We start from the raw sequence: 21,073 nt of genomic DNA on the forward strand, positions 1-21,073 counted from the left end.
GAATAGGAGGTTCAAATTAAGGAAGAGAATTATCTAAGATCACTGGTGGATCGAAGAGCAAGGGATGGGCGATAGACTGAGGTAAGACAGGGGAGTTCGTGAGGTGCAGCAATGTGCAGAGCTTTGTAAATGTAAACCCTTGGGAAAACATTTTTTAGGTTATATGTATATTTGTGTGTGTTAAACAAGCCATGTAATGATGCCCCAACGTTTCATACAGTGTAATTTGCAGCTTTGCTCCATACATGTGGTATATGTACTACATATAGCTCAGAAATGCAGCCCCCAGAATAAGGGTTTTGAAATTGAATATGAAGCGAATCGGGGAGGAGTAACTCCCGAAAGCAGATGCGGTGAGGCCTAAAACGCGTTTTGTATAGAATTTTTAACAAAGAATTAAACTTCTCACACATTAAGTGCATGTAGAAATTCAAAGCAAGAAAAATCTAGAACAGCAAGTGGGTGCCAACACACCCCAGCAATTGCCTAAACGTCTAATCAAAGGGATTTTCCAGAGGTTAAAAAACATGGCTGCTTTCTTCCAAAAAACGTTCTTGACCATGGGTTGTGTGGCGCTGTTTTTAGAAAGAAAACTGCCATGTTTTTCAACCTCAGGACAACCTTTTTTAATTTGCCGGATACCGCAAGTTCTTGTCCAGCCTTGCATCTACTGTCCTGAAGCCCATTATATACAATGTGTACCATAGACCCTATCTTGCAGTAGCCCTCTGCCCTCAGATTCGTGTTTCCCTTCTCTGATGAAAGCCACACGAGTCTCTCCAGCATTGCACCCACTTATAAATTTCCCATGCTGGGCCAGAAACGTACAAACACAATTAACATCCATTATATATTCCTCCGACAGGGTTTTATCCAGAGTGGCCATAGAAATGATAAATCTGCACTTTATCTCGGCAACAAATTTGATTTGTGTAACGATTTCCGTTCAGATATGGCTATCAGTGATCCTCACAGCTTTCCCATTTTATGAAGTGTAATGGACAGCATCCAGTGTGAGAGACGTGCTCCGAGAAACTTAACTGCTTAACGCTTATTGAGCTCTGCTTCTTATATATTTTCTAGCACATTTTTAAGTGATTTACACCGAGGAAAATGCATTTTTCAAAGCCGATAATATTGGATTAGCATGAATTGGAGGTGAAACCTCCATGTTATCGGCTTATTTTAGAGATTTTGGAGAGTGTTGGGTACTGGGTGCAACAGGTTAGAAGAAACGGTGAGGACTTGTTATATGTATGATGTGATTTAAAGGGGTGATGATGATCAAACAGCACCCAGAGCACTTGGCAACATGCGAACCGCAAACTAACTGTTCATAGTATCTTCTTCATTACTGTATGTCAATTTTACAAGTGCAATGACCACAACCCCTATCCTGGGAAGGGCTCCATTTAAGACTCCCCCGGTGTTCTGATTCTTAGTACCAGCGTTGTCCTATGCCACAGCTCTCCTAGTTCTCTGCTGAGTTCTCTGACATCTTTAAGGTATACTGATGACAATTTAAGGAGTCGCGCCTCTGTAGTATTATAGTAAAAACTTTGTTAAAGTGGGAAAAAGAAAATGGCTAGAGTTGGGCAAACTAGGGAGACCAAGAGCTCTTGCTAGGATTAGGACTACCCTTATGGCACTTGCTGCCTAATTTACATAACGGATTAAATATGCCGTCATTTAGTAAGCGATAGACCCAATCAATGGTCACAGAAATATATCTACATGTGTATATAATGTCCCATAAATTACTCAACAGACCTTGCTTAAAATGTTTTCATTCTATATATGTTTAAAGGGAGTCTACCACCTCCACCAAGCATTATAATATGCTGGCATCATGTTGTAGAGAAATGCCTTGTGATCTTCAAAATATCTTTTATTTCTATCCAGGATATCCCCATTGTAATTGGTATGCTAATGAGGCAGCTGGTGCACCCGGTGTGTCCTTTAGAGAAATTCTGAGTTCAATCTGTATGCAAATAAGGCAGTTGGTTCACACAGGACATGTCCTCAGCACCCAGACTACTGCTATTCCCACCTATATTCCACTTCTGTATCTATCTCTATCTCTCCAGTACCTGCCCCCCCTTCTGAACGAATAGCAGCCCCCCGCTTGCGGAGGACGCATCCTGTGTGCACCAAGTGCCTTATTAGCATACGGATTGAACTCAAAATTTCTTAGAATAAAGGTAGTTTTGAAATCTTGGTGCATTACACTATAACATGCCTCTGGGAGTTGGTTACAGATGTTGTAGACTCCTTAATAACCATTAAGATGCAATGAATGCAACATTTTGTGTTTTCAGGCAGTATAAAAAGCTCCGCTCTATGATCCGTGATGCACGGCATGACTGCGTCTTTTTCCCAAATGAGTTCCAGCATTACGCCTATCTTCCTCGGGAGATGGGAGAGTCTGTGGAAGACTGGCAAACAAGGTATTGTGTCTCTGAGTTTATATTACACACCTGAAAGCTCCACACAGAAGATGGAACCCACTTGGGAATTAGGATGGTTCTCAAACCAATGGTCCCATCCTCTGTTTCTACCCGCTAGTGATGTGATGCTAGAATACACCATACACTATATACTCAATACTGAACTTGCTTTTGTTTTCTGTTGTCTGCAGATGCATTTACAACTCTTGTGTCTGGTACTACCAGCACTGCTATGCTACAGTCCCAGTCATCATGGTGACAGAAAAGGAGGATGTCATCAGAAGGTACAGCAATGAAACCGAAGGGGTTTATGTTTTATCATTTAAGGTAAGTGTGTGCAGCACATTCAGACTAAAGCATACATATAAGGGGGCATTTATCAGTGCTTCCACCACTGTTTGTTTTCTGGTGAAGAAGCACTGAAATAGTTCCAATTTCTTGCGCACTGCAACAAATTGTCACAATTTTCATGACTATGCTACCTCCACACAATGTGGGCATGCCGGTGGAGTGGGCACGGAGTGTTCCTTTCTCGTGCCAGAGCACTTTCTAAAAGCATGTGAACATTCACCCCTGAATGTTTGCAGACTTTTACGAAAAACAGGTTGGATCTGGTGTAGTTTCGTCTGCCAAAGCAGCACGGCCGGCACATACATAAGGTATAAGCCTCAAGATATATTGGCCATAGCCGAGTGTGCTGGGGCTTTATCATACACCAGTGTATGTTAAATCTCCCCCATAGTGTGTGTAGAAATTTTTTAACATTGTTCCTCTAGATCTCTTACTTTCTATGGTCTCAGTGGAGTGGGCCCCTGCAGTTAACATTATCCCGTACCTGCCAGAATAGTCACCTATTTCTGTGAAACACATCGGTCTGCACTTGTTTTCATCAGCCTGTGAACAGCAACTTAAACTATTATTTGGCTCAATTTTGTTACAACAAAGCATGACAGCATGTGCTTTTTTTGGGCACAGTATCGCGTTGAAAGCCCATCCCCCTACTATGCTAAATTCCACCCATTTATCATTCAGCTCTACACCTTTGAGGGAGCAAAAGGTTTCTGAAATGGTAAATAAATGTGGTGTAAGACCTGCACCACACAACTGTGCTCATTCCATGAAAAACTGACCGTGCAATGGTCCGAATTAATGGATTGAGCACAGTGACTTGGACAGGACTCCTTATAGTTAAATATGATGCAAGGAGACCCTGTTTACTGGCAAAATGGCAACCCTAAACAATCTTCATTAATATAGATCAATGTTGCTGTTCTGTCGACTCCTTGCATCATATCTCATGCTCTCTATCTATCTATCTATTGCAAGGACTCCTGTCCCCAGCACACTGCTTTGTTCCTGACATCTATCCAGCACAGGGTCTGTTTTTCACAGACTGAACAAGGTGATGTGGGTACTGGCCAGAGCATGCTTGGTCTAGTTTTTTGATCTTAAAGTAAAACTGACCCTTATTGTCTTTTTTGCACTTTGGCTTCTAACCTGTTGAGCGATCAGAAACTATATTACAGACACTTAGTTAGAAATGAGATTGAGAATAATGCTCTGTATTATGCATGTCAGCCTTCTGCCAGACAGCTCTGTATTATGTGATTCCTCTCCCCCTAGCAGTAATGTGAAACCTCTATTAGGTGAAAGGGGTTTTCTCGTTTTGGCATTCACATTCAATTTCATTAATCTGCCATGTATACACATTTCTTTAATTAGATGTTATTAAAAAATATTTACCTGTGTGAAGATAATTTCTTATAAATGTAGTCATATGGTCCCTTAGATACAAGACTGTGCTTGGATACGGCCACCTCTGCTGGATGGATTGCACAAAGAAACAAAAGGTTTTTGTATATGAAATGTCCGAGGAGTTACTGCATGTCCCACTGTCGTCCTGTGGTAATGATTGCTGAATCCAGGTGGTCAGGCAGGGCTCAATAGCGTATGCCTGGCCACTGCTGCCAAAATTTGAGGTGGTCGTATCCGAGGAAGCCATCACGTTTCTAAGGGACAACATGGCTACCTTTAAGAGAAATTATCTTTACACAGGAACATTTTTTTAATAACACCCAATTGAAGAAATGTTTACATATGGCAAATGAATTAAATTTAATGTAAATGTCCAGATGGGAATACCCTTTTAATTTATAGATGAGGCTTACAAATATAGACTACACCCCTATAGAATTATAAAGCTGGAATACATTTGAATGCATTAACATGGTTTCTCTGTTTTCTTGACCTTTTATACATCGTCGTCCCTATTAGTAATGCGTCTCCTGTGTTGTACAAAGGCCACCTCAATAAAAGTACTGTTCTTGACATTTTATACGCTTGGATACTGTTCTCCCCCATTTTCTTACAGAACAAAAAAAATACTAACATTTTGTTCTTATTATGATATCTAGCATATTGATGGTAGGGGCATTGGAGTTAAAGGGGTTTCCAGGATTTGGAATTTTGTAATAATGCTTTCCTCTTCTCCACCCTGGTGTAGCATGCTGCCACCTGTCACCAGCTGTTTCTGTTTGGTTATAATGCCCAGTCAGTGTGTACCGGGTTTTTTCTAAGTCCTTTGACCTTCTGGCTGTCATGGATACATGGATCAGCAGGATGACACTGCTTCCCTTGCGGCTTTGTCTTATGGCGGCTTAAAATTTTTTCTCACTGCTCCACATACTCCTCTCTCCATGGTGCAGTTTCCTCCTGTACCCTCTCTCACTTTCCCTACTTTTGAGGTCCACACCCTCCGACTTTTTCAACCATTCTCTCTTCATTTGGCTGTAGTCCTTAGGGTCACCCTACAGGTTCCTCGACCACTTTGCTTCTTGGCTTCCACTGTGATATTCCCTATTGACACCCTCTCAGATTCTATAACTCCCTCTTTAGGACTCTTACAACTCTCTGATTCTCCTACTCACCAGGAGGGAAACCTTGATTTGGCCTTTGCCCGACTCTCTTTAGTCTCTGACTTCAATAATACAGTATTATCTTGCTACTACCTGACCATAACCTTCTCTCATTTACTGTAAATAGTTTATCTCCTGCACAGGGTATGCCCAATTATCATACTTGGCAGAACCCACGTGCTATTAGTGCTCACCACCTTGCAGAAACTGTGAAGTCATCGCTGTCCCCATCTCCTCTCTCTCCTGTCCTAACCTGGCTACTAACCATTACAATAATTTCCTCAAAGGGCCTCGGAGGAGGTGGCACCTCCCTCAGTCCGAGCCTTTCGACACAAAGGTCAGCAACCCTGGCACATGCCCCGAACCCGTTTTCTTCGCAGGAGTGTCAAACGTCTGTGGAGAAGGTCACGAAAATCTGCAGACTTTCTCCACTTCAAACTTATGTTCAGGACATAGAACTGCTTCGCTCTATTGGCCTGAAGGACACTGCACTCTCTTGATTTTCTTCCTAATTCTCACTTTCTCACACTGTCTCAGTGTTTCCTTTTTTTCTCTCTTCTCCTTTTTTTTTTTTTTTTTTTTTTCCATTGTCGCTAGTTGCTTGACACTAACCAACCCTACCCTGAACTCTGCATATCGGTCTGTGGGGTCACCATAAGCCCGAGGCAGCAGGCCCTGTTTTGGGGTTGTGCTGGACTCCGACCTCTCAAATGCACCGATATTCAACTTCTTGCCACATGCATCTCAGAAACCTCTCTAGAATCTGCCTATTTCTCGCAATTGAAATCACTAAAATGCATATCATTTCAGCTCTCTTTACTTTAACCCACCTTTTGTCCTACTCCCCTCTGTTATCCGGCAAACACCAGATTCCAAGCTCCAGGCTTCTCTGCAGTCCAAATGACCCTGCATTTTGTATATTAGGTGGTGGCTGATGGCTGGTTCAAGCAGCAGCATCTTTATTTATTAAATTATTTTACTGTGTTCACTTATAAAGCCTTGCTTGACCATTATACAAGCTCTTATACCTCTCGTGTCACCCCTTTCATCCTCATAGACTGTAAGCTCTTGTGTCATCCACTTAGACTGTAAGCTCTTGTGTCATCCACTTATAGACTGTAAGCTCTTGTGAGCAGGGCCCTCACTCCTATTGTTCCATATGACTGTGCTCGGTCTTATTTTATTTGTATATGTCCACTTTGAGTTGTAAAGCGCTACGGAATATGATGGCGCTATATAGAGATGAATTAATTATTAATATTATGTAGTCTGCTGCAGTGATGTCACATCTATAGCAAATGACCTCTGCAGCTCAATAATGGCCTCCACTATGAAGGCTGAGGTCATTAATCTTTAGACACACCAAGGTGTAATTGTATGTTGTGGTGGACAGTATGGTCGCCGCATACTGTTACATTGCAATAATTGCATATGCTTGGATGGTACCAATGTGGTGCCATGGTAGTAAGGGGCCAGACCGAACCATTAATCTCCTGGCTCTGTATGCTTACACTGCGATACCATAGTTTCTATCAGAATATTCCAACTTCTTCAAAATATAAGTAAATAAAATTGTTTAAACAAAATGTAACTATAAACTAAACATCCCCCTTTCCCATAAAAACCATTGTATTATGTTAAAAACGCACAAAGAACTCCCATATTTGATATTGCTGAGTTTGTGGCCCCCTTTTTAACAAAGCTTCCTAAAAAGGTAACAGAGTTGCACATACGCCAAATGGTACCAATGAAAAGCTCATCAAGCAAAAAAAAAAAAAAAAAAAAAAAGAATTGTGATTTTATTGTAGAATCCAACAGGGGAAAAAATTCTGTATCATTTTGAATATTACTGATCCGCAGAATAAAGGTAACATGTTATTTCCGCCATATGGTCGCAAATTAAAAATAAAATGTATTTATTTACTTTTTACATCCTCTGTAGAGGGAATTCTAGAAAGGACATTTTATTCCCTACCTTTGGGTTGTTTAATACGGTAAAGACTAGTGTGGCTGAATCTTCCGTCTGTTCCCTACCGCAAATATTATCGTGATTTATGATTTTTATTACAGAATTACTTGGAAACCTTCTGGCCAGATCTAAAAGGAGCTCGGGAACTGTACGAGTCTGTGCGGCAGACCCTTTATGAACGTGAAAGCGATAGTCGGGAGAGTAATGGTAAGGAGTACCAGGAACATCTTCCGCTGGAAGTTCTGGAAGCAGGAATTAAGTCTGGAAGATATAAGCAGGTGAGCCCAGTCCCAGTGTTGTGAGAATGTGGTATAGGTAGTGATTACATTGTGGTGAGCTGATTGGATCGTCCCTCTGCAGGGTGTGCTCAGTGTTAACAAGCATCGCTCCCAATTGGAAGCATTTGTGCGACTACAGGGCCTAGCAGGAAAAAATACAGGTAACTCTTTTATTTTGACCTCTACTCCATGTAACGTCATGTGTTTCTGATCAGATCCCAATTATGACCTTTTAGATTTCATGCAAGTTTCTACAAGGGGAGCACATTGCATCCAGAGGTGCTCATGGATCCCTAGTCTAAAACTGTGGTTCAGTTATTAATTACACTTATCACTAGATATGAGCAGATCCGGGTTCTGCCTTATGACCCGGACACATTGCTAGTTTGGCGGCCGGACACCCAATCTGTCAATTTGAGACCCCTGGCAACTAACCATGGCTATGATTGGTCAGGGTTGTCCTGGACCCTGAACGCAAACATTGGGTTTACTTATATTATGTAATTTCTTATTTGATCATTTAACATACAATGTCCTCACAAACGGTCTGCAAAGATGGAAATGGATACATGTGGCTACTAGTAGTATGTAACCAAAGACAAGTGTATCCATAAGTGTTTATCCAAAAATAACACAGCGTCTTGCATTAGGGTTTATTTATGGTGGTGGGGGGGATGTAAATTTTTTTTTTCCCCATAAACCAACATCTGCATTTATTCAAATATAATTATCTTAATTTCTTTGGCGCATCCTTATAACTCTCTGAACCCTGAAGTCCATTGTGAACTTCTTGTGATTTTTGTTGCCTTTTAGAATCATTGGACCCATAATAAATGTTTTGGCTTACTGCGACCAAATGATATGTGTTTTTATTATTTACTATGTTTGTGCAAAAAAAACCCCAAAACAATAAATAAAAATTAAAAATAGAACTTTCCTTACATAAACATCCTCTTGTCCCTGTAGCTGCTTGTAGCTCATTAGACCTGTACATCCCTCTTCTCTTCCCTTAAGGAGTATCTTAAATAGCTATAGAAGTCTAAAGCAGATCTATTACTCTATTATGATGCCTAGTTACAAATAACATATCAGTATCGTCCCTATAGACTCATTAAGGGGACTCATTTATCAGAAGAGCAGAACTGTTGTAGTTGTTCATGACAACCAATGAGACCTCAGCTTTCATTTTATAAACAGTTGTGGGAAAATGAAAGCTGAACTCTGATTGGTTGCCTTGGGCAACTTTAACAGTCCTGTGCTTAGACACTTCTGATAAATCTCCCCTATTGTACAGAAGCTTAAAGTTTGCTGTTGGTTAAAGGAACCTGTTCTAGAACCACAGACCTGAAAATGTAACTGTAGATTTTTGATATCCTAGACTTACAGAGTGATGTGCTGATCCATGGTACTAAAGCCCGGAACAGAGCAATCCATGGAGACGTGGTGGCTGTGGAAATTCTTCCAAAATCTGACTGGAGAGGAAGAATTGGGGCCCTGTGTGAGAATGAGGCGGATGAGAGAGCAGTGGATACACAGAGTGAGGTTATGATGACTGGTGAGTAGGCATGTACATAGACAATATAGACCATTGTCTTGGGATATGATAGATATGGACGCTTGCTACTTTTTGACATGTTTATTTCCAGGTCGTGTTGTGGGGGTGCTGCAGAGGAATTGGCGGGATTATGTGGTTACTTTTCCATCAAAGGAAGAAACACAGACTCAGGGCAAAAATGCTCAGAAAGTTCTCGTGACTCCTTGGGATTATAGAATTCCTAAAATTCGTATCAGCACCCAGCAAGCCGAGACTTTGCAGGTACATTACACTGACCTATTGTACAACACTTCCTTAGGCTTATGTGCCATGGCTGTGACCACATGGTAATGGCTTAACATTTGTCATTTAGGATTATAGAGTGGTGGTGAGGATAGATTCCTGGGAATCCCACTCGCTTTATCCAAACGGTCACTTTGTGCGAGCCCTAGGACGGATTGGGGACCTGGAAGCAGAAATTGCAGCTATTTTAGTAGAAAACAGTATTAGCACGAACCCTTTCTCTGAAGCACAGGTCAGTTTTACTCCCCTAATAGAATAAGTGGCCCTGTTCAGTTATAAAGTTTTATACTCTGCTTTGTGTTATTGAGGACATTTTATATCTATCTCTTAACAGCTGGCAGAAATGCCAACTAACACTCCGGAAAACCCATGGCAAGTTTCCCTGGAAGAATGCAATCGACGGGACTTGCGCGAGACTCATTTGGTATTCAGCATAGACCCAAAAGGCTGTGAGGATGTGGATGACACCCTATCCATTCGCACTCTGAAGAGTGGGCACTTAGAGCTTGGTGTTCACATTGCAGATGTCACCCACTTTGTGAAGCCAAACTCCTACACTGATATAGAAGCCAAGGCCAGGTCCGTGAGTTCCTAGTGATGTGTATCTAATGTGCAATGCTACCATTGTATCTCTTATGTAAGGGGTCTTGAAACTATTTTTTTTTTTTTTAAGAAAAGTTGAGACACCAAGTGCTTTCAATTCTCTAACCCCCCCCCCCCTTACTTCCCCCAAAAAATAAAAAAATTAACAAGCATTATGAAACAGTACTTTCTATATGCAATTTTTTTCTCCTTATCTCTTTACACAGGGCCACCACATATTATCTTGCTGACCGGCGATTTGACATGCTTCCTCATATTCTCAGCGCAGATCTGTGCTCCTTGCTTGGTGGTGTGGACAGGTAAAGCTTCAGAGAGGATGACTACAGAATTTGATGGCAGCATATAAATAAAGATTATTATTATTTCAAGTAGTGTTAAAAGGGGTTTTCCCACGAACGCAAGTTAGGCCCCCCTATCCACAGGATAGGGCCTAACTTGCTGATCAGTGGGGGTCTCAGTGCTGAGACCATTCTGGCTTCTTCTGGGTCTAGATAGATGACATCTACTGTGTAGTGGCCAAGCAAGGTACTACGGCTTTGCTCCAATTCATATGATTATGAGCTTAGCTGCTATACTCTGGACTTTCCCCCTCTATAGTTTCTATGATTTGTAGGCAGCAGAAACAGGGTCTGGGTATGTAAACTCGGATATCATGTTTGACAGTGTACATTTGTAGTTAAAATAATGGAGCCATAATTTTTTCTGACATTGAGATTAGGCTGGAATATACGTGTACCATCCAGTATCCAGAGCACCACCTATAGACATCAATGTGAACTGTGAGCTTTATAACATGTAAGGGGACTGTCCTTTTTACCAATGTGTTTATTAGTCTGTTATGCAATGTAATAACTAGACTATTTGTAAGCCGTACCATCGTTTACACTAAATTATCTTATATGCTTAGCGTGTGATTTTATATTCTTCTCATTATTTGTGCAAACAAAATTTCCATTTCCTTTCCCCCCTTCCCCTAGGTATGCAGTGAGTGTAATGTGGGAGTTGGACAGTACAACCTATGAGATCCGCAGAGTGTGGTATGGACGGACCATCATCCGCTCTTCTTACAAGCTGAGTTATGAGGTGGCTCAACAGCTGCTGGACGGGGATCTTGAGCCACTTAGCACTGAGGCTGAGCTACAACCCCTTATACAGGACTCTGTTCAACGGGATCGTCTCCTATGGGCAATACGTAAACTCACCGAGGTCGCTCAAGCTGTCAGGTCACGGAGGGATATGCATGGTGCCCTGGAGTTGGAAGGGGTAGAAATTCGAGTCCAGTTGGGGGAGGGACATAGCATTGATGACCTGGTTCCTAAGCAGCCTTTACAGGTTCATGAGACTATAGCAGAATGTATGATTATGGCTAATCACTGGGTAGCCAAAAAGATTTGGGAGAGCTTCCCCCAGCAGGCATTGCTCCGACTTCACCCTCCACCACGGCAGGAATTTTTTAAAGAGTTGAAAGAGTGTGCACATGCGAAGGAATTCTCCATCGATACTCGGTGAGTTCAATAGTCACTACCAGCACCTTACTCTGCTAAAGTTAATAAAGCCGGGTCTCTTTTACTCACTGGTTCCCTTGGCTTGTAATTTTGATGGCTCTGTACAATGTGATCTTATATACACTCACCGGCCACTTTATTAGGTACACCTGTCCAACTGCTCGTTAACACTTAATTTCTAATCAGCCAATCACATGGCGGCATTTAGGCATGTAGACATGGTCAAGACAATCTCCTGCAGTTCAAACCGAGCATCAGTATGGGGAAGAAAGGTGATTTGAGGCCTTTGAACGTGGCATGGTTGTTGGTGCCAGAAGGGCTGGTCTGAGTATTTCAGAAACTGCTGATCTACTGGGATTTTCACGCACAACCATCTCTAGGGTTTACAGAGAATGGTCCGAAAAAGAAAAAACATCCAGTGAGTGGCAGTTCTGTGGGCGGAAATGCCTTGTTGATGCCAGAGGTCAGAGGAGAATGGGCAGACTGGTTCGAGCTGATAGAAAGGCAACAGTGACTCAAATCGCCACCCGTTACAACCAAGGTAGGCAGAAGAGCATCTCTGAACGCACAGTATGTCGAACTTTGAGGCAGATGGGCTACAGCAGCAGAAGACCACACCGGGTGCCACTCCTTTCAGCTAAGAACAGGAAACTGAGGCTTCAATTTGCACAAGCTCATCGAAATTGGACAGTAGAAGATTGGAAAAACGTTGCCTGGTCTGATGAGTCTCGATTTCTGCTGCGACATTCGGATGGTAGGGTCAGAATTTGGCGTCAACAACATGAAAGCATGGATCCATCCTGCCTTGTATCAACGGTTCAGGCTGGTGGTGGTGGTGTCATGGTGTGGGGAATATTTTCTTGGCACTCTTTGGACCCCTTGGTACCAATTGAGCATCGTTGCAACGCCACAGCCTACCTGAGTATTGTTGCTGACCATGCCCATCCCTTTATGACCACAATGTACCCAACATCTGATGGCTACTTTCAGCAGGATAATGCGCCATGTCATAAAGCTGGAATCATCTCAGACTGGTTTCTTGAACATGACAATGAGGTCACTGTACTCAAATGGCCTCCACAGTCACCAGATCTCAATCCAATAGAGCATCTTTGGGATGTGGTGGAACGGGAGATTCGCATCATGGATGTGCAGCTGACAAATCTGCGGCAACTGTGTGATGCCATCATGTCAATATGGACCAAAATCTCTGAGGAATGCTTCCAGCACCTTGTTGAATCTATGCCACGAAGAATTGAGGCAGTTCTGAAGGAAAAAGGGGGTCCAACCCGTTACTAGCATGGTGTACCTAATAAAGTGGCCGGTGAGTGTACATTAAATAAAAGTTAGTTAAGAAGTGAGGTTTTTTTTTAGAAATGACCCGGTCATCACAATGTTTTCTTTACTACCTGTTAATGCAATATATCATTACATTTATACCTTTATAATTTACTTCACCAGAACAAACAAGACTTTGGCTGATTCTTTGGATAAAGCAATTGACCCATCTGATCCTTTGGTGAACCGGTTATTGCGAGCGATGGCGACACAGGCCATGTCCAATGCTCAGTATTTCTCTACCGGATCCTACACAGAGGATGAGTTTTGTCACTATGGTGAGTTTTGTGGATGGGGGTAGTCATGTAGTAATAGACCCTGACCAGTAGTTTACTATTCTGTAACATTGGATACAAGTCTGGACTAACAAATGTGAGAAGTAAAACCAAGTACAGTAATACCGTATCCCAAAAAATAAGACTATGCCTTTTATATTTTGCTCCTAAAAACGCACTAGGTCTTATTTTTAGGGGGAGTTTTTATTTTTCCATGAACAAGAATTCATATTTATTGTTGAACAAAAAAATCTACATAATTTACACACTGTAGTCCTGTCATCACAAACCTCAACATAACCAGCCTATCAAGAATCTCTTGTGACTCTATTTCCATGTACAATACAGGCAGTCCCCGGGTTACTGTACTTAAGAACAGTCTGTAGGTCTGTTCTTAAGTTGAATTTGTGTGTAAGTCGGAAATGTATAGCTTATAATTGTAGCTCCAACCTAATATTTTTTTTGATCTCTGTGACCATTTGTTTTTAAAAATGTTGGATTGTCGTAAGAATCAGGATTAACAATAAAGCTTAATTACAGACACCTGTGATAACTGTTACAGCTGATTATTGTAGCCCAAGGCTAAAGTAGAGTAAATTGCCAATATCCTCAGGTCCGTTTGTAACTAGGGGTTGTCTGTAAGTCGGGTGTTTTGAAGTAGGGGACCACCTGTAATCTCATTATTTTCCGATCCCAGTATTTATGAACAAAAAAGCAACATTTTTTATTTAAAAACCATCATGTCAACTTTTCTAACATTCTTATAACTCTCCGCAAAGCAAAATTTATTAAGAGACCGTCATATCATCATCTTATGGAATGGCATATCTCCAAACCCTGAATTTCATGCTGTATTACTTGTAACTGAATTTCTATTAGAATTATTGTCCCTACTCTCTCATGATTAGAATAAAGTTTTCCTATAATGACCCCTTCTTGTCCAGGTACCCTGCTCGTGGCGCATTTGTAGCGCAGCTGCCTGTGATTTTATCCCATGAATTTTTCTCCCATGTCACAACCTCTTGCAGTATCTAAATTATCTACTAATACGAATGTATGACGTGGGGGGAGCTGTAGCAATAACTTCCACTAGGTCGTATTTTGAGGATAATGGGTGGAAGGTGGGGGGTTTTGTAATGTGTGTGTGTCAATATACATCTATTAATAGTTCTGCTCTGCTTTCCTGATATGTAAAGTGAAGCCTCCTGTCTTTTACCTCATCAGTCAGACATTCCTGTCCATAAAATGGCTGCAGATGGAGGGTCATGTGATCTCTCATTCCATGAGCAATCGCCCTGCCAGGACGTTATGATTCATGAATATAAGCTCAAGGTCCTGGCAGGGTGATTGCACATGGGCAGTTAGAGATCACATGACCCTCTATCTGTGGCTTTATTATGATCAGGAATGTCTGGTTGATGAGGTAAGAGACAGGAGGCTTCACTTTACATATATCCTTAAATCTTGCCCCCACACTTACACACACATTACAAAAACATGAAGTAAAGTGTCCAATACTTTAATAAAGTTGTATTTTCTATAAATTGTGAAAGTTTCTGAATACATTTTAAGCATTTCTTTTTAAGGATTGGCCCTTGATAAATACACACACTTCACCTCCCCGATCCGGCGCTATGCTGATATCATCGTACATCGACTTCTCCTGGCTGCTATCAGTAATGGTACAAAAGAGCATCTTCTTGGAAACAAAGACTTGGAGGAGCTTTGTCGTCACATCAATAATCGCAACCGGGTGAGATGTCTGCTGCATTATATGCTCACGTTTTGTACTGTTTAAAACTTTCTCTCTACTTCTTTTAGTTCTGTTATCCGCCGCTAATATTGGCATCTGTGTACATTGCAGGCGGCGCAGCATTGCCAGAAGCAGTCCACAGAGCTCTTCCAGTGCATGTTCTTCAGAGATAAGGACCCAGACAGCGACCAGCGCTGCATCTGTGATGCCATAATATACTCCATCCGCACCAATGGAGTCTTACTGTTCATACCCAGGTAAATGCCTCTCCAGCTAAGGCACACAATTGCATTGTGAGTTGTGATGTGGATGCACTAATTGTGGACAGATCAGGGCCCCCATAGAGGTCTGTGGTACCCGATCACCGTGTCTCACCATACTGTGACCAAGCCGGACCTCTGCCTATGGAGAGGGGAGGGGTAAAGAGCGCTCAATCCCCCTTCCTTAGCCACCAAGCCATGTTCTTCACCCTGGGTGAGCACATGATGTGTGCATGAAGCCTTGCAGCTGGAATTCTCTATAGAAGCGTTAAAGGGAATTCTTGCTTGGGTTGGTATTAAGAGAAATCTACCATCAAAATTGAGCATGATAAACCAGGGAACCTTATAGATCCAGTAACTGTGACTGTGGTAATCTTTTTAATAATTATTCATAGCCTCCTCCCCTCTAAAATGAACTTAGCATTTTAGAAGGGAGGAGGCATAGGATAACAAATATAAGAAGATTACCACAGTCTCTGCCTGGGTCTATCAGTAAGTGTCCCTATTTTACCATGCTGGATTTTGATGGTAGATTTTCTTTAAAGTATTTTTCATTCTGAATGAGTTATAGAAGGGATTCTCCTTTTTTTTTTTTTTTTTTTTTTGCTGTAACGTATAAGGGCATATGTAATTTTGTGGGTCACTTTTTAATCTATTATTGATTGATTTATTTGGAGACAAAGCTTTCACCGCTCCTGATGTGAATATTTTATACACAAAATTCAGAACATGGGAGGCCAGTGTCTTTATTTTTAGAAAATTCACAACATTTTTATTTTAAATCCATTAAAAGTATTGACAACCAAAGTGACAGTAACTCCGCTTAAGGTGCTTAATAGAGAGTAAGACAGGACACTAGTACTGCACTTTTCAAAGGCACAGTAGGGGGTGGGGGTGAGTAATAATGTTTATTCTGCCGTTTTTAATGACTGGTTTACTTTAACGTGCACTTTTTATGTATTGACACAGGTATGGCATAAAAGGACCGGCATATCTCAAGAACACCGAAGGCCTTGTTTTATCTTTTTCTGGTCACTGTAGCAAATGGACAGCTGGATCCTTGCATCGTCTCTCTGATCGGATCACATTAATAACAGAGGGAGCAAAGGAAACCTCATTCTGTTTATTTGACCATGTAACTGTGAGTAAAAGTAAATCTAAACTCTTATTCCATTATTAGTACAACCTCTTGTTAGCTGGCACACTTGATTTTAGTAGGGGAGTCTGGAAAATTGAGGGTAAAATCAGTGGCGTAACAAGACCCCAGTGAGCCCCGGTGCAAACTTAGAATCGGGGCCCCATATATACACTACACAGACATAAGCACACATACAGTACATATGCATAACACGTTACTACACACACTGTACTCTACACACACTATATATACGCTACACATACAAATACACACACACCATACAAGTAACACTCAAATATAGGTGCACATAAATACTTATCCCCACACCAGTACTCACATACCTGTACAATACTAATAATACTGCAGTAATAAATACACTACATACATAAATATATACAAGTACAGAATACTATATAGCGCCCAAAAAAAATCCCTGCACACCAGGGCTGCCATAAAGGAGATATAGAGATCACTTACTATATAGCTCAGTTGTAGCTTCAATCTTCTACCTTTGATCTGTTCTGGTCTTCATCTTGATGGCTCCTCACAGATGACGCTTCTTCTTCTCCATCAGTTACAGAATTTTGATAACTTCTCCAGTTGTGACTTAACGCTACAGAATTCACCACGAGACGTCTTCAGCTCCAGGCAGCACATCTCACATTGCATCCCTAAGAACACCACGTCACTTACAGTATAATGTCACATGAGATAAAAACTCTCGTAATTTATATGCAGCACCTACTAACTGTTATACAGCAACGACATCCTATCATTCATTTATGTTTACTCCTATTCATTATTATTTAGCAAAGCAGTACCCCCCATTAACATTCCAGCAACGAGTGCCCATCCTCCCTCTTATTTTATATAGTCCAGGAGCCATTGCTCCCAGGCTCCTTTTATAATATACCAGGAGCCATTATTCTGCCCTATTACACACCAGTAGTTATTATTACTTCCCCACTCCCCTTATTACATAACAGCAGCCACTATTTCCCACCCACCCCCCTTATTACATAGCAGGAACCATTATTATATTCCCCACCCCCCTTATTACATAGCAGGAACCATTATTATATTCCCCACCCCCCTTATTACATACTAGGAGCCATTATTACCCCCCAACCCTTTATTACATACTAGGAGCCATTTTTATCCCCACTTGCGCCCTTATTGCACACCAGATGCCATTATTATCCCCCCCCCACCACCACCACCTTTATACAAACAAGGATCCATTATTAAACCTCCCACCCCTTCATTCAATACTTGGAGCTATTATTATCCCCCACCTTATTACATATTAAGAGCCATTATTAACACTCCCACCCCCTTACTACATACTTGGTGCTACTCCCTCCCTCACCCCATATTTCCTGAAAGCAAGATGGAGGAAAAAATAAATATACTCACCTCACCTCACCTCCTCCTCGGCATAGGTGATGAGCGACTGTCTTCTTTGCAGCGCCGGCAGCGTAATGACGTCATTACGGCCGGCCCGAGCGCCGCTGCTGAAAAGACTAACAGAGCAGGAGGTCTCACTGCGCATCACTTCCTGCTCTGTCTTGGCTATCAGCTGTACCGCCCGCCCCGCTCAATGCAGCTATGGGCGGAACTGAAGCGGAAGATTACAGGAGGGCCCGGGCCCATGGATGTCAAATCTTCCTAGCGTGCAGCCCGGGCCACCCTGTAATATCTTCTTTTCCAGGGGCCCAGTCGCGACCCTGATCGGTACGCCAATAGCTAAAATATTTCTAGAGGTTTATTGGTTTTCTATCCTTAGGACCATAAGGTCCTGCTTCACAGGCCTGTTCCATCCTGTACATTTGTCACCTTCCCTGTTTATAGCTCGGTCACATTCAAGTGCAAAACCAAATATAGCCGCTATATAGTGCACAATACCGTGTCTGGTCAGTACAGGGGCTCTACACTGTACACTACCGTGTCTGGCCAGTGCAGCGGCTCTACACTGTACACTACCGCGTCTGGTCAGTACAGGGGCTCTACGCTGTACACTACCGCGTCTGCTCAGTACAGGGGCTCTACGCTGTACACTACCGCGTCTGCTCAGTACAGGGGCTCTACGCTGTACACTGCCGCGTCTGCTCAGTACAGGGGCTCTACACTGTACACTGCCGCGTCTGGTCAGTACAGGGACTCTACACTGTACACTGCCGCGTCTGGTCAGTACAGGGGCTCTACACTGTACACTGCCGCGTCTGGTCTGTACAGGGGCTCTACACTGTACACTGCCGTGTCTGGTCTGTACAGGGGCTCTACACTGTACACTGCCGCGTCTGGTCTGTACAGGGGCTCTACACTGTACACTGCCGCGTCTGGTCTGTACAGGGGCTCTACACTGTACACTGCCGCGTCTGGTCTGTACAGGGGCTCTACACTGTACACTGCCGCGTCTGGTCTGTACAGGGGCTCTACACTGTACACTGCCGCGTCTGGTCTGTACAGGGGCTCTACACTGTACACTGCCGCGTCTGGTCTGTACAGGGGCTCTACACTGTACACTGCCGCGTCTGGTCTGTACAGGGGCTCTACACTGTACACTGCCGCGTCTGGTCTGTACAGGGGCTCTACACTGCTGCGTCTGGTCAGTACAGGGGCTCTACACTGCCGCGTCTGGTCAGTACAGGGGCTCTACACTGTACACTGCCGTGTCTGGTCAGTACAGGGGCTCTACACTGTACACTGCCGTGTCTGGTCTGTACAGGGGCTCTACACTGTACACTGCCGTGTCTGGTCTGTACAGGGGCTCTACACTGTACACTACCACGTCTGCTCAGTACAGGGGCTCTACACTGTACACTGCCGTGTCTGGTCAGTACAGGGGCTCTACACTGTACACTACCACGTCTGCTCAGTACAGGGGCTCTACACTGTACACTACCACGTCTGCTCAGTACTGCGGCTCTACACTGTACACTACCGCGTCTGCTCAGTACGGCGGCTCAACACTGTACACTACCGCGTCTGGTCAGGAATAGGAATGTTTGGGAAAGCACCACAAAAAAAGCACTCAGTATGTGTTGTAGTATCATCTACAAGGAATAGATGAAAACATTACTTGACACTTCCATGTCCTCCATAAGTTATAGCAGTGTTTTAGGCATCATCTTGCATTATTACAGGATTTTTTGTATGTATACCATTTTCCTGTCTCTGACGCTTCAGTGAGACACTATACCAAATTTTGCGGCCAGATAACGCCCCTATAACGGTCATGTGCATGAGGCCTTACTCACTCCTATTTTTCAAAATCTCTACTAGGTAAGAATTCGGATACAGACGTCCCGCTGTCATGCAGACAGCATCCGCTTGGAGATCGTCAGCAACAAACCACATGTAACTCCGGAAGATCAACTCTCCATGTCCACCGCTAACCAGGGCAGGAATGATCTGGTCAGAGAGGTTACTCGTACAGCAATAGAGGCTCAGCTGGCAAAGGAAGAGGAGGCTGCAGTAAAGCGAGCTGCCACACAGCACCAGGAGTACCAGCAGACCCAGGGAAGTAGCCTGTACTCACTGCTACAGGAGATTCATGAGCTGGCACTGCTGGATGTGTCCGGACAATAATACTGAAATCAGTCCTCTGATCCTTCACTACCTAAATGGACACTAGATTAGTAACCTGATCCATGATATCAGAAATCTTTTTAGTGGCGAGTCTTATAGTGGAAGCTTTTATGTTTTAAGAATTTTTTTTAATCTACAACCATACTAACCGTGTGCTACCTGCATATCCTTAGGACTTGAAGCATCTTTTACAGTTTATGATCTATGCTTTGGCCTCTGAAACCTGCTCAGCAAACCTTCATGGGATTTTTAGGACATCTGTTATGTATATAGTTTTATTGTATCTTAAATAGACAGAGTATTTTTCTATTATTTTTTTTTTTTTTTTTTAAAGAAAATCTTGCATAAAAGTTTATATTCCTGGGGAATGTTGTGTTATGAGATCTTGTGACCCTACATAAACTATTGTGGCGTTTGCACGGAGCATGACTATATGTGGCTCCTACATCCGGCTAAATCCGCTCTGAATGGAGAACGTGTTGGAGAATCCAGCATCTAGCGTGACTTCTATGGAGATGATGTAGAGTTGTGCATGTGTGGGTCTCGCCTGTACATTTCATTGTAGCATTTTCCCCATATCATCATAATGCCATACACATGCATCTTGGTGCCAGTTCTGGCGCTTACCACCTACAGTCCATTGTACATGTTTATGGTAATGTAAAGAGGCCAGTACATGCAGCAAGTCCCAGGGTGTATTTATTGAGGACTTTACAATACAATCATCAGGTGGGTGGGCAGCAGGATATATGCGATTGTAAAGATCCCTGCACAAACTTTGTTTTTGTCGCTGTTGATTTAATGGCTAGTAAATTGACAAATGCTTTTCTACAGGCGCATGCACACAGCTTTGGTTTCCACAGCCCCATGCTATCTACCATCATAGACCTCACACATGACACATAGGCTGCAAACAATAGACTGCAGATCCATTGGTTGAACTACAACTCGTTATTGGTCTGTGCAGTTTATTAAGGCCTGAACTGCAGACTGACTGTCTAATTGACATTAAATGAAATCGATCATCAAAATCCAACACTCAAAGATACAGTGACTGTGGTAATCTTATACTTGTTATCTATGCATCCTTCCTTCCAAAATCAACTTTTATAATAATGCTAATAAACGCCCTCAGTGCTCTGGCTTGACAGGTTGTTACACTGT

The 21,073-nt window shown here is 42.6% G+C and overlaps 1 protein-coding gene across 1 annotated transcript in view; it reads left to right on the forward strand.

The window, feature by feature from the left end:
* DIS3L (DIS3 like exosome 3'-5' exoribonuclease) overlaps positions 1-21,049 on the forward strand; it is a 32,807-nt gene extending 11,758 nt beyond the window's left edge. Inside the window, exons 3-17 of the mRNA XM_072148695.1 lie at positions 2,319-2,447; positions 2,639-2,774; positions 7,433-7,609; positions 7,692-7,770; positions 8,988-9,164; positions 9,256-9,425; positions 9,517-9,678; positions 9,781-10,025; positions 10,256-10,348; positions 11,027-11,554; positions 13,016-13,170; positions 14,754-14,920; positions 15,032-15,177; positions 16,150-16,321; positions 19,604-21,049. Of these exons, the coding sequence (XP_072004796.1) occupies positions 2,319-2,447; positions 2,639-2,774; positions 7,433-7,609; positions 7,692-7,770; positions 8,988-9,164; positions 9,256-9,425; positions 9,517-9,678; positions 9,781-10,025; positions 10,256-10,348; positions 11,027-11,554; positions 13,016-13,170; positions 14,754-14,920; positions 15,032-15,177; positions 16,150-16,321; positions 19,604-19,909 (2,842 nt within the window). The 3' untranslated portion in view covers positions 19,910-21,049. The remainder of the gene's footprint in view (positions 1-2,318; positions 2,448-2,638; positions 2,775-7,432; positions 7,610-7,691; positions 7,771-8,987; positions 9,165-9,255; positions 9,426-9,516; positions 9,679-9,780; positions 10,026-10,255; positions 10,349-11,026; positions 11,555-13,015; positions 13,171-14,753; positions 14,921-15,031; positions 15,178-16,149; positions 16,322-19,603) is intronic.
* Positions 21,050-21,073: the final 24 nt, after the last annotated feature.

Source organism: Engystomops pustulosus, chromosome 4 (assembly GCF_040894005.1).
Source record: "Engystomops pustulosus chromosome 4, aEngPut4.maternal, whole genome shotgun sequence".
Classification (NCBI taxonomy): domain Eukaryota; kingdom Metazoa; phylum Chordata; class Amphibia; order Anura; family Leptodactylidae; genus Engystomops; species Engystomops pustulosus.